At 41.0% G+C, this 13,575-nt stretch overlaps 1 protein-coding gene across 1 annotated transcript in view; it reads right to left on the bottom strand.

Moving 5' to 3' along the window:
• Window positions 1-282: 282 nt before the first annotated feature.
• The window catches only part of SUFU (SUFU negative regulator of hedgehog signaling), a 50,214-nt gene continuing 36,921 nt past the window's right edge, over window positions 283-13,575 (bottom strand). The window contains exons 9-10 of the mRNA XM_075613054.1: window positions 2,396-2,530; window positions 283-490 (exon numbers count right to left, since the gene is read on the bottom strand). Coding sequence (XP_075469169.1) covers window positions 283-490; window positions 2,396-2,530 — 343 coding nt within the window. The remainder of the gene's footprint in view (window positions 491-2,395; window positions 2,531-13,575) is intronic.

Raw genomic sequence — 13,575 nt, 5'->3', positions numbered from 1 at the left:
GGCACCCTATACCGAGGTATGCATCTTGGGAAGCAGGGGGTCCCGGAGCTGAAATCAACACTTTTAAAAAAAAATAGTTTGCCGCCAAGACTGCTGCTGTAAGATAATCACCTAATAATAATCTGTTATTTCTTGATGACAAGAACTATTTATGGTGTGCATAACAAGTGTAAATATCAAACCTTATCTTACATTACAAACCATTATATTACAAACCATTGCTGCAAACAGAGTGCTTGGAACACGGTTTAGTGTTTAATAATGAACAGCAGCGAAAACGATTCAGTTTTCTTTTGCATAGATAGCGGAAAAAAATAAAAATAAAGAGAGAACAGAAAGCACTCTTCTTACTTGCAACCAGGGGCCGTGTGCTGCATATGGGTGTTCCTCTGTAGCAAAAGCCCCTTCTACTCCAGTAGACACAAATGTGATTGCAGTGTCTCCGGTAATACTTTTGTACGTAAAGTGCCGTCCATGTAATAGTCTACCCCTAGGAGGAGATACAAAATTGAAGGTCAATTGAAGCAACAAACGCTCGATTTTCTTTGAATACGTGAAGTTACTTACGAAGGTCCTATTCAAACGAGAAATTAAATAGCTCTCCCATTTACTTCTTCCTGTTTATAGAAGTGGCAGGTGTGAGCTTACCTGTTTATAACCAGTAACAAAACTACAAACGTAATAATGATGTTGCATAAAGAGATTACCACTCAACATTTATTTAATAACCGCACTCATGGTTAAAACCAACTGGTAAAAATGCTGCTTCTTGGGTTGAGGCAGCAACAAAGAAAAGGCTGTAGCATAATACAGATGTCTACTGAAGGCTACAACTTAAAATTGCTTGGGCCTTTGTCCCTTACAACAGAGTTTCAGCGCCAGTCCTCAAGACCCCCACCCCAACAGGTCAGGTTTTCAGGATATCCCAGCTTCAGCACAGGTGGCTCAATAAGTGGCGCAGTTGAAGACTGAGCATCTGATTGAGCCACTGTGCTGAAGCAGGGATATCCTGAAAACCCGAGACCTGTTGTGGGGGCGATGTCTTGAGGACTGGAGCTGAACACCCCTGCCTTAGGAAACACAAGCGATGACACTCTGGAAACGTGCATTCCTTTGGGTCAGAATATCTCCAGGTTTGATATTACACGAACAAGCACCACCAGGAGGAGGATTAAGGAAGTTTCAGCAAGCTCCATGGACGGTTTCATTTTTAACCTACATTTTGAAAGCAAGATGCTCATGTTCCACGTCATACCCATAAATCATTCATGCTTTCTCAGCATTTTACATAGAAAAAAAATGTGGGTTTTCTGGAGCGCAAAAAAAAATAATAAGACACTTTGGTTATCTAATGTCAAATATAAAAAAGGTAGATAAATGCAGAAGGACCACACCGTGACTTGGATGCAGGCTTAAAAATACTTTTACCAAAGAATTGCATTAAATGACCTTAGCTTATAAGAAGGAAAACAGATAAATATTTAACTATAGAATTTGTCGTATTGGATGTAGCACTGGGGATTTTTGTCTTGTTTACATTTAGGTCACAATCCTAGCAACACTCCTCTTGACAAATATATATGGTGTGATGGGTTTGGCTTCTGCGCTTGCAGGGGTTGTGTGGGGTTATATACGTAGGATACTATTAAACAAAATGAGAAACGTAGATGGATTCTACACAATGCTGTATTTAAAAAAAATTATATAAGAAGTGTAAAACTCAAATTTTGCGCAGTGGTACAGAATACATTTGCTTACAAATACTAGTCTTAAAAAGGTGGGAGAGTAAACAATTAATTTATCAAGTTCCAAATACTTTAAAGGTTTGTCCTCCCGTGTCGCTTCTCAAAGGAGCGCCCCACTTGAGATTTGGCATAGAAAACGGAAAGATTGTAGCATGATTGTTAGGGTAGTAATAAATACAACACTCGATGCATTGACGAGTTACTGTGTTATGGCTCGTCTGATTAGTGATAGGCGGGGTTTTATTTCTGTCACCGGTTCTCATGGGGTTAATGAGTGATGGGACGTCTGCTTGGGAACGCGGCAAGTAGCCTTTATCCTGCGTGATGCTTCCCTGCAATAATGCATAGGAACCCATGAGTGCATCAGATTTGTATTTATTACCACGAGCTATAATATATTACACTTTGGACTGGACTGAACTGCTTTAACCCCCCCCCCCCCCCACGGTGGAATTTAGATCAGTCATATTTATGGTTTCCATAATTATTTTCCCCGCTCGGCAATGTTGCCCCACACATCTGTTCCACTAACTTCGCTCGTTCATGCTCAGTTCACATAGTTGTGAAGCACACACATGTGCAGTGCAGTCTGCATACAGCAAACTGGTAAAGGGCAGATAGATCTCACCATCAACACAGAATAGACTCACCTTAAACAAAGTGGGATCAGCGCTCCAGACTCCTGGTTAAACTTCAGGTGAACGCTCTCCAGCTGTCTTGTGCGTATTAACTCGTGAGGAATAATGGCTGCAGAACTGTCACTCTCCAAACTATCTTTACGACTCCTTAAAAAGGAAAGGGGGGGGGGGGGGGGGGGGAGAAGAGGAAAAAAAAAGACAAAAAAAGAGAGAAAGAGGATATAGATATTTAATAGCATAGAACTGTACTAGTAGTAGTCTCATATGCCTATTAAGCTTCTGGAATGAACATAGGAAACCAAAAAGCTATTTTACCAACATTCAGCATCCTCATTTGGGTTTATTTATAACACACATACCATACATAGGTATTGGATACTATTTTAAACAATGTCAAACGTATTTGAACAGGCCTCACACGATCGGGTAAATTGTATATGTTGGACAGTGGTGTTGGGACCATATAAATGATTACAGTCTACTTGGGTGCTACCAGCTCAGTGGGTTGTCTGTGCATATACATGAGTGATATGCCAGGCAATACCATCTTTAATAAAGTAATATTTATTGCACCAACGTTTAGGTGCTGCTCCAGACATAACTACATTTGTGAAACGCACTAAGGGAAGGAGACTGCGATGCTCATCATAGGAATGCACCCTGCTGAAACGCAAGGACTGGAAGTGCGACGAGGGGTCTGAAGGGACAAGTCAGCTAGGTTCCCACGCATCACCTCAGAGCCTTTATCAATACACAGACAGTCCAGCAGGGCAACTTTTAAAGTGCTTGCTTATAATAGAGTGAATAGCTGTTAATTGTGAAGTCGCAAAACACAAAACCCCAGCAAGCTCTTTTTGGGAACCCCTGAGCCCCCGCAAAATATATATGTAGATCAGTGTCAACAAGAGACGACAGAGAAGCCCAATGCTACATCCAACGTGACAAAAATACACAGTAAAATACTTATATATTCTCTTGAAAAAGGGTCATTTAGTTTAACCCCAAAGCATTGTAAGCTTGCGAGCCACGACAAGGCAGACACCTGTTCGCAAGTCCTAACACGAACAGGTGTCTGCCTTGTCGTGGCTCGCAAGCTTACAACGCTTTGGCCAAAGGGTTAAACTAAATGACCCTTTTTCAAGAGAATATATAAGTATTTTACAGTGTATTTTTGTCATGTTGGATGTAGCATTGGGCTTCTCTGTCTGTTGTAATTGTGAAGTCGCATAATAAATATTTAAACATCCCTCCCATTTAATACATAAATCCCACTGAAGGGTTACAAAAGAAAGGTAATGCAGGGGAAAGGAATATAAAAGATAAAGAGGCAATCCAAGCAGCTTCATTTTTCTCATTTTAAAATCAATTTTTTTTGTTTTAATATATGATAACGAATTACCCAAGTTGCCGATCGATTCATTCTCCCGTGATTAATGAGCAAAACACTGATTCTCAGGGTTTACTAAATGGCTGCCTTTCAGTTTCAAATCAATCCTTCAGTCAGTGTAACTCATCAGCAACAATGTATTCTTATATTATGAAGGCAACCTTATCTATTGTTACAGTTTCAGCTCAAACTGCTGGGAATATTGGCAACAAATGATCAAACAGGAAAGTGTTACACAGATCTTGCACTGCTGGGGAGGTGAGCTAAAACCTGCTCTAGAAAGCAAAGGATGCTCAGTGTGTTTAAAAAAAAAAAAAAAAAAATTTAAATTAAAAAATTTGTATTAGCCAATCAGGGGTGTGCAAACTTTTCCCCTTGCGCACCCCTGCCTGCTCTCCTCGGCGCCTCCCCCCCCCCCGGTCATGTGACCCCACAGCGTCATTTGCCGCCGGGTAAGTGTGTTATTGAGGCCTCCCACGGTCCACCGGATTTAATTTAAATGCCTGGGGGAGAGCGCGGGAGAGAGAGAGCGAGAGAGAGAGCGAGCGAGCGAGCGAGAGAGGAGAGAGACAGACACAGACACAGACACAGACAGACACAGACACAGAGACAGACACAGACAGAGAGACAGACACAGACACAGACACAGAGAGACAGACACAGACAGAGAGACAGAGACACAGACAGACAGAGACAGAGACAGACAGATATATAACCCACATGTAGGAAATTGCTTGGATTGCTCCTTTAAGATAGACCTTATGTTCTCTTTATATTTATTTCAAATAATAAAAAGTAAAAAATGAAATCTCCTTTAGGCTCACATGGTGGTGTAACAATCACATTGGTCAGAACGCTTTACAGCAATGATCCCCAGCAGCAGCCTTTGATCTGGCATCAGTTTTATGGCAGTGCTGGAACTGTCCCAATTTTCTTGCCAGGAATAGAGGTTTGACATTTGTCGCATTATTACACATGCACTTTAAACAAAAATTACCTCTCAAGGTGCATTTCCTGATAACATTTAAGTCGAATATGAAGAAGACAACAAACAACAGTATCAAAGGGAGCAGAAAGATAGAGTAGGATAAGTAGGAAGAAATAACCATGGGACTCTGCAGCCTTCAATACTATTGATCACTCAATATTCTAAACTCTTGGTATCTGCAACAAAGCTCTATTCTGGTTCTCATCATACCTCTCCCATCACACATTTTCAGTCTCTGTTGCGGACATGTCTTCGTCTCCTGTTGATCTGTCCCTTGGTATACCTCAGGATGTAGATCTCTCCACTATCACTGGGGGACGTCATTAACTCTTTTGGCCTTCGGTATTCTCTATGCCAAGCCTGCACAACTCCAGTCCTCGAGGGCCGCAAACAGGCCAGGTTTTCATGATATCCCTACTTCAGCACAACTGGCTCAATTAGTGTCTCAGTGTGACTGAGCAACTAATTGAGCCAGCTGTGCTGAAGTAGGGATATCATGAAAACCTGGCCTGTTTGCGGCCCTCGAGGACTGGAGTTGTGCAGGCCTGCTCTATGCAGATATTTATTATTCACCCCTACCCTCACACCTGCAATTCAGTCCCAAGTCTCTGAATGCCACCTGGCTATATCCACATGGATGGTGCTCTCCTGCCTTAAAACTAGTGTCTAAAAACAGAGCCTCATATTTTCCCCTAAAGCTGGCATATCATCCCCTTTTTCTATCACAGTAAACGGTACTATCAACTATCCTGTCGCCAAAGCACATTGCCTCCTCCCTTGGCTAAAATTTGGCTTTTTCCTCCGTAACATTGCCAAGATCCACCCTTTCCTCTGTTAATCTACTGCTAAAACGCTAATGCAGGGGCGCGCAAACTTTTCCCCATGCGCAACCCTGCCTGCTCTCCTCAGCGCCTTGTGCCCCCCCCCTACTCTGCGTCAAATGACGCGCAATCATGTGACGGCACGTTGCCATGGTAATGTGACGCGTCGCTGGAAGGCAAGAGTGTTATAGAGGCCTTGCGCGGTCCCCCGGCATTTAATTTAAATGCTTTAATACCAAGTTGAGGAGTGACCCTACCAGTATATTTCTGAAAGATCTTCAAGATTTGTTCGAACTTGGCAATACTTTGTATGTGCTAAACGAGTTTCATTATTTGAATTGCCTACACCCCATTATACCGTTGTTACACCATCTCCCAAAGATCCATAAATCTCTCGACAATCCTCCGGTAAGGCCCATCGTGTCGAGTATTGGATCTTTGTGAGATGGTGTTACACAGTATGTGGATAGGTTTTCACAACCACTTGTTCATGCTCTACCACCATATATTCGTCACACAACAGATCTTCTGCTGGCTATGGAAGGAGTTGTCTGGAACAAAAAGTTATCGTTGGGTCACCATGGACGTCACATCACTGTAGACTTATCGCACATAATTACGGTCTTCTAGCTATTCAACATTTTCAACAATCTTTATTATCTATTGCACAGAGCACCTTTATCACAGATTGCATTTCGTTTTTACTCACTCCCAACTATTTCTTGTTTGATGCAGTTTTATACTTCAAATTAAAAGGCACTGCTATGGGGACTTCCTTTGCCCACTCTTATGCTAATCTCTTTATGGGAACTTACTCACATTTATGCCAGCACTAACTGTTTCCGTCACCATATTTTCTATAAACGTTATATAGATTATTTAATTTTCATATGGGATGGTGGACATTAAACACTTTGACACTTTAAATACTAATTATGTAAATTTAAAAAATTTACTTTAGAAACTGATGTCCATCATATTAATTTTCTTGATGTGATGTTCTATGTTTATCTGGATAACTCAATAGACATATTTTTAAGAAAAAAACATTCTAGAAATTCGTTTCTCCATGCCAGGAGTAGTCACCCTAAAACCCTTATTCGTGGGATCCCTATGGGACAATTTCTTTGCTACAGAAGACTATGTTCGGATGACTGTTCATTTTTGGAACAGTCTAAAGACCTTAGTGCGAGATTTAGATCAAGAGGTTATGATCAGGATAATATTCATTCAGCTTTTCAATAAGCTAGTCTCACATACAAGATCTTTCCCGTCTGTCGTAGAAGAAAAAAAAAAATGAATTTGTTAATCCATTGTTTATTACACAACTCAATGGACAGGCCAATCAGATTCGGATAGTCCATAAGCATTGGGACACCTTGAAACTCGATCCAGATCTTGATTTGATTACTAGAGATGGTTCAAAGTTTGCCTTCAGGAGAGCTGCAACTTTGGCATCTCCTATCTCCCCCAGCCTATTTAATTCTTCACCTCGTGACTGCATCCGTGGGATACCTATGGGATTCCACTAGTGTTGCCTCTGTGGATGATGTCTGTTTGCCAAACCCACTAAAAAAAAACTGAAGAGTATACAGCCTAAATTTGAATATAAAATCTCCCCCTTTATCAATTGTCACACAAGTTATATCGATTATGTCAGTGTGTGGCTGTGATATATTAAAAAAATAAAATAATAACATGTAGGGAGGACCATCAGACCCCTAAAAACTAGGAGTCGCAGAAAATGGCAGATTATTCAAAAAAAGAAAGATCACATACATCCAGTATCTAGGCATTTCTCTGAATGCAGTTTGGGGGACACAGACAATTTCAAGTTTTTGGTGTTGAATATATAAAAATACACAATAGGGGAGGAGACAGACTCAATTCACTCAAAAGAGAAATGTGTTGGATCTTCACCTTAGACACTCGTTCCTAAAGGTTTAAATGTTGAATGGGAACTTATTTTTTTTTTTTACATGATTGAATATTTTTGATGTTAGTATTATTATGAATGCATATGTTCCACAATTTAAGTTCTCCCTTTTGTTCCCTTCCTCTCCATTTTCCTCCCCCCTCCAGTTATCTCATCTGTTTTCGAGTTAGGGGATACACACACACACACTTTCTTTGAAATAAATTGTTTCCAATATGTATTTTTCTCCATATATGTATATACACAAGTAATCTGGTACTTACTGGCTTTGTTTATAGTCTGTTTTTTAGCAGATTTATGTTCTTTTATATTTTGCACAATGCTTCTTTTATTAAGTATTGGAGATGAAGTCTGCATAATGTATTCATTATAGATCATGTTTGTTTGCATTTTTTTTTTAATACTTAGACCTTGTAATTTATGTGTACCACAGCGCTCTGACATTTCACTCAGGTGTTCTGAGCTGCTGTGTAATTATCCAAGACCCAGCCGATTCATCAGCAAGACACTTAAGGCTATCTTTATCCTGACAGATCACTATTTGACAAAGCGCCTCATACGTTAAACGCGTCAGAGGATCTGTCAGGACTCTACTTGTATGTTTTTAAAATCAATAAATATCTTTCAAGTGGTCATCTTCGTCCAAGTTGCATTTGTCAGCTGTGCACAGGCCCCCCTTTTCTGGACTTTACGCTCACTGTATATCTCGTACACCATGCGAGTGGGATGCCATAGACCTATTTATTATCTTGATTTATTGCACGATGTGTGTGTTGTATTTTTACATACCATGGAGTCCTGCGCTTTGATTCTCGTGGCCACTTCCTATTTCATGTTGGGAAATATCACTTCAGAGAAGCATTTCTTCCAATGGGGGTCAATTATCAGACTTTAATAAAGATGTGTTCACACTTTAAAATTGTGAATGTTTAGGATTACTGGTCACCATTCTTTCAATTGAATTCTTTGCGCTCCAATATTTTACACAAACCTTTAAAAAAAAAAAAATCCACCCCTTAAATGAAGTGCTCCATTGGCCTAGACTCATGGCTACTGTCTCACAGTCGCTCCTACCAAGCATTGTGGCCTAGCAATGCATCTACTGCACTTACGTCTTCACCTGCTGTCTCTTTACAATCTCAGTGGTATGTTGCGAGATTTAATCTTAAAAATCTTCAGGGTAGGTATTTCCTTTTCTGTTATCAGATTCACTTATTGTATATAATCCCTGTACTGTATACCATCACAGAGTAATGTCCAATTATAGACCATAATATTATATCCCTTAGTACCAAAGTAATTTTTTCTCTAGTATCACACGTCCTTATTCCAGCTTTTCCCTTTGTAGTTCGTCCCCTCTTTCATATCCCCATCTTCCCCTTATCTTTTGCCCTTTCACAACCCCATGTTACTCCGGAATTGGCTCCCTTTTATTTTCTCCTTCAAGTTCCTCTTATCCCCATCTAATGTATTTCTCTTATTTTGCCCCCCTCCCCCCGCCCCAGTACCTTTGCTTCTTCCCCCAAATCTCTTCAAGCATGCATTTTTCCCCCCTTTTCTGCGACACCCCATGTCTCAGTCTTCCTTTTCCAAATCCATGCCATTTGCTTTCCTTAATCATCCATCCACAGTCTCATGCCCACACAAGATGCTGGTCATCTGTCCTGAATTGGGAGTTTTGTAAAACAATATTTACAGACACTTTTGCTCCTCAATGTGCCTTTACTACGGATCAAATGAAGGCAAAGTACTGTAATGTGCTAGTTTGTACATAAATTTTTTTTTTTAAAAAAGGCAATAATTATTATTAATGGCTGGGACTATAACATAAGGCTCAGTGATGGACTAATGCTCCAATTCTTCTTATTGATGTTTTACGGTTATGAGAAAGTCTTGAAACAAGCCTTTTTTTATTTTTATTTGGTTCTATACACAAGATTAAAAATCTGGTTGGAGGAGCTTCAATACCAGAGATCGCTCTCATGGTTTTATAGGTGGTCCGAACTGTTCATGCTTTTAGAATTATTTTCTCAGAACAAGTGGCATGCTGCCCTCCTGAATGCCCAGAGATCTGGATCTTGGAAGGAACCAAGGACCAATCCCCTTTCAAAAAAAAAAATTCCACGACAAAAGATTCTCTAGCGCCACTAACAGATGTACCAGAAGCAAGCTCATTTGTGGCAGAAGGTTCTAAAGATGTTTTCAAGTCCTCTGAGTTAAAAAAAAAAAAAAACCTAGAGAAATCTAGATGGCCCTAGTCTCAGCAACCCTGGAAATATTGCAAGTCTTCAGGAGCACATAGCACATTTTATCAAGTCCACAAACTATGACAGTGGGCACTTGGGAATAACATAACTTTTATCTTGTGCCTGGGTTCTGATCCAGTCAGGCCTCAACGTCAGAAATTCACCACATCCTGCTAAAGCATTGGAATGGTCTGATCCAATTTACTTGGACGGATTTATACTTTACTCCAATAATCTGTCTTGACTAAATACCATCTGCCTTCTTAATCACTGGAATATGCCTCATACCTCCTGCTTGTTAAAGGATGAATCACCGTTTTTCTCTCAATTCCTTTGAAGTAATGTGTGCCATATCGCAAGGGAGTTAAACCCCGAGAGGAGATTTAGCCAAATTGCGTGTGTGTGCCCCAGTATAGCATCAAATTACTCACAACGGTTCTTCCAACAGCATACCCTTCCTCGTGTTGCATTAAAGTCTGCACCAACAGAGAGCACTCTGGCTGCATTGCTTAAAACTACTGGTCGTTCCCTGAAGCTCAGGGCTCTGAGAATGGCATTCTGGAAAGGCCTCATATGGAGCCTTGGCCATGAGACAACCTCCAATTAAGTATACATGAGACACAACATTCTCATGCACTTCATTTTAGTGAAGGTTCTGTATGGACTTCAATGCTTGAGCAGTCTGGGGATCCTTCGCTCTCTCTCAAGAGACTTCCATTTTTTGCTGTTGAGCAGAACCAAGAAAAAAAAAAAAACTGCAGGGAAGGCGTTGGTATACTGAACATGGAACCCTTATTAACCAGTTGCTGTTAATATATAGTAACTGCATTACCCATGTCTCAACCTTGCTGAAATCAATGCAACAAAGCTTAATGAATGTTCTTGGACTGAAGGATAGTGTTTGATCCTGAAAACTACCCTCTACCAAGAAACGGTTGGTATGCTTCTAGGACTGGCACATGCCGAAAAAAATCTCTTAAATTTACCGAAGGAAGTTCTGTCTTCCTACATATTTGATCAAGTTTCTCAAATGACTCAATCTTGAATGCTGAGCATATTTCTGGATTTAAAGGTATTAAAAACAAATCTGTTCTGAAGGAGCCATCACTTTTTGGCAACAGAAGATGATTTGAATAGACCTGTAACCCATCGGGCTGATTAGCACTATTATTTTTTGTTGCAACAATCTTAGGTGCTGTTCATGGCTTCCCTCTTCGTCACATCTCTTGGCTAACAGGAAGCAATTAAACTGGTAGTGGCTTGCTTGTAAATTCTATCAGGTAATAAAATCTTAAGAATTGTAGGACACATGCACCTAAGTGCTGGCTCACTCCTTCCAGAAGGAGGCAATTCTGCAGCTTCTGAGGCACGGACCCCATGATCCTCACACACTGAAAACGCTTTGGATTGCGAGCTCGTGAAACCTCCTCACTCCTATCTCCTCTGGGAAACATTAGACAAAAAACGTGAACGCTACAGTGAGAGAGCTGTCTACAACCCGATCTAGAAGACCTAGTATCTCTGAAATGCTGCCATGAAGACCAGGTGAAAAGATTTGCTGCAGATCGGTCTTGGAAGCCTTCCAAAAAAAACATATTGAGCTTTCATCGCACTACCAATTCCATCATCCAACAGAAACGGACCCTTAAATAATAAAGAGACAAAGCCATTTTGGTTAAAAAAAAAAAAAAAAAAAAAGTTTTTACAAGACATTCCAAGATTTCAGGAGAGGGAGAGAGATAATATTATTTTGCCTCAACTCTCTTTCATATGAAAAAGATCTTGCCTTCAGACATTGATTCCAGAAACAAAATGTTCTCTATAAATCAGCCCCTGTTGGGGACAGAATCTGGAGTTTGTGTATTTGCCCCAAAGCATGCCAATAGAACTTCTAAACCTCCCCCCCCGCTCAAAAAGTCCGATAGCTGTAAATCTATCATCTTTTGCGCACTTGCAGCATAAATTGGTGCTGGCTGCTGCGTCTCTCTGGAATTGGTTTGCCCCACTGCTCAAGCATCCTCAGACAAAACACCCATTAACAGCTGGATTTGCTACATCTGACTGTTTACACTTCCTTAGATCTGTCAGCTGCTAAGAGCTGGGTATTTTGCACATTAGGAGTCTGGTTGGTAACCAAGACTCCGACTGTTGGGACCAAAGTTCAACCAACAACAGAAGCCATATAGAGTTAAGCCACCCCAAATCAGGTGCGAGACCATCCAACACAAAAGCACTGAACAAACCCCAAATCAGGTTAGTTGTCTAACAATGGATACCCAACAGTGCTAAAGAATTTTTTTTTTTTTAAATTATTATTTTGTAAAACACTAGTGAAAAAGAACCAGTTCACAGTCTCTAACCCAAACTGAACAGAGAGCAGAAACCTTAAATAGAAATAGCCTATATACAATCTGTTCGTAACAGATGGCATATGGGGACGTATTGAGGGGAGATATTCTTCATTTGAGGGACCTTTGCGAATGTGAAAAGTGGGCCAGCTAGAGAGCCGTGTATTAATCCTTGTCCCGTATGCAGGTCACGTGCTCACAGGTGTGCCGTACGTGACAAATTAACCATTTAATAAGGACCTCCCAACATGGCCGCTGAGGCAGGAAGTCAGCCTATGATCAAATTGCCTGCCCCCACCTGCTCCCTTTATAAGGCAGGTATCCGGAAAGGAGAGTTGGAGCACAGCTAAACGAAATAAATTTGCTAGAGAGTGTGTCCCAAAAGTTAGAGGTTTATTTTTCGTCAGTACATGGTAACAAGAAAAAAATGAGCCCTCAGGCCCCCACCGACATGTTTCGAGCTTCCGCTCTTTATCAAGGTGTACAATGATCTGAAAATCTCTCTTACCTATTATAGTATCCTTTTCCCTTTATAAGGCTGCATTCCCCTCTCTTCCCTTGCCTGTGCAACGTTCTGTTTCCCTGGACCCCTACTATTGCCGTATCCTGCCTGCATTGTCCCTTCCTGTTGCCAATCCCAGCCTGTGACCATGATCAACATGCTTTCTCCAGCTCTGACACCGGAACAGTGACCACGGACATCCTACCTTCTCCAGCCCTGACCTCACGTTCTTCTCTTCAGGATTCGGACTCCAGGTACGGGTCCGTCTCTACTCTTCACCTCTGCCTAGCTGGTCTGTCTCCTGGACAGTACACAGCGACGTACGCGACTGTAGCACCATAGCAGTTCTATTTGCATGCGCATGGAGGGACGTGGCATATATACCTCAATTAAATGTCACATTTGTGTTGCCAACTTTATGACTTAATGTGTGCATGCATGTCTAATGTGCATATTGGGAAATATTTAAGAGTTCATATACTCAAAAGAAGCACATAGCTAGACATGCTTATACATTGCACACCAACACAAGCCACAAAATATTTGAAAGAGGACACCAGGGTATACCTGTAAATTTCGCACAGAAGTGTACACAAAAAGGTAATAAAAAAAAAAATTAGGATATTGCCGCGTTCTCACTTAAGATCCATCCCATTACTTTAATCCAGGAGTGACCAACTCCAGTCCTCATGGGCCATCAACAGGTCAGTTTTTAAGGGGTTCCCTGCTTCAGCACAGGTGGCTCACTCCTAGACCAAGCCACCTGTACTGAAGCAGGGCTACCCTTAAAACCTGACCTGTTGAGGGCCCTTGAGAAGTGGAGTTGGCCACTCCTTTCATTTAGCTCTCCACACGGCCCGTTTGAAGGTTTTATTTTAAAATGTGTCCTAACTGCGAATGGACAAACATAAAAGAAACAGAAAACGTGAATTTGTTTTTATTTTGAGGCCATTAAATCTAATTT

Source organism: Ascaphus truei, chromosome 8 (genome assembly GCF_040206685.1).
Source record: "Ascaphus truei isolate aAscTru1 chromosome 8, aAscTru1.hap1, whole genome shotgun sequence".
Taxonomy (NCBI): Eukaryota; Metazoa; Chordata; class Amphibia; order Anura; family Ascaphidae; genus Ascaphus; species Ascaphus truei.
Note: the sequence above shows the minus strand (reverse complement) of the source record. Positions and strands in the feature narration are given on the sequence as shown.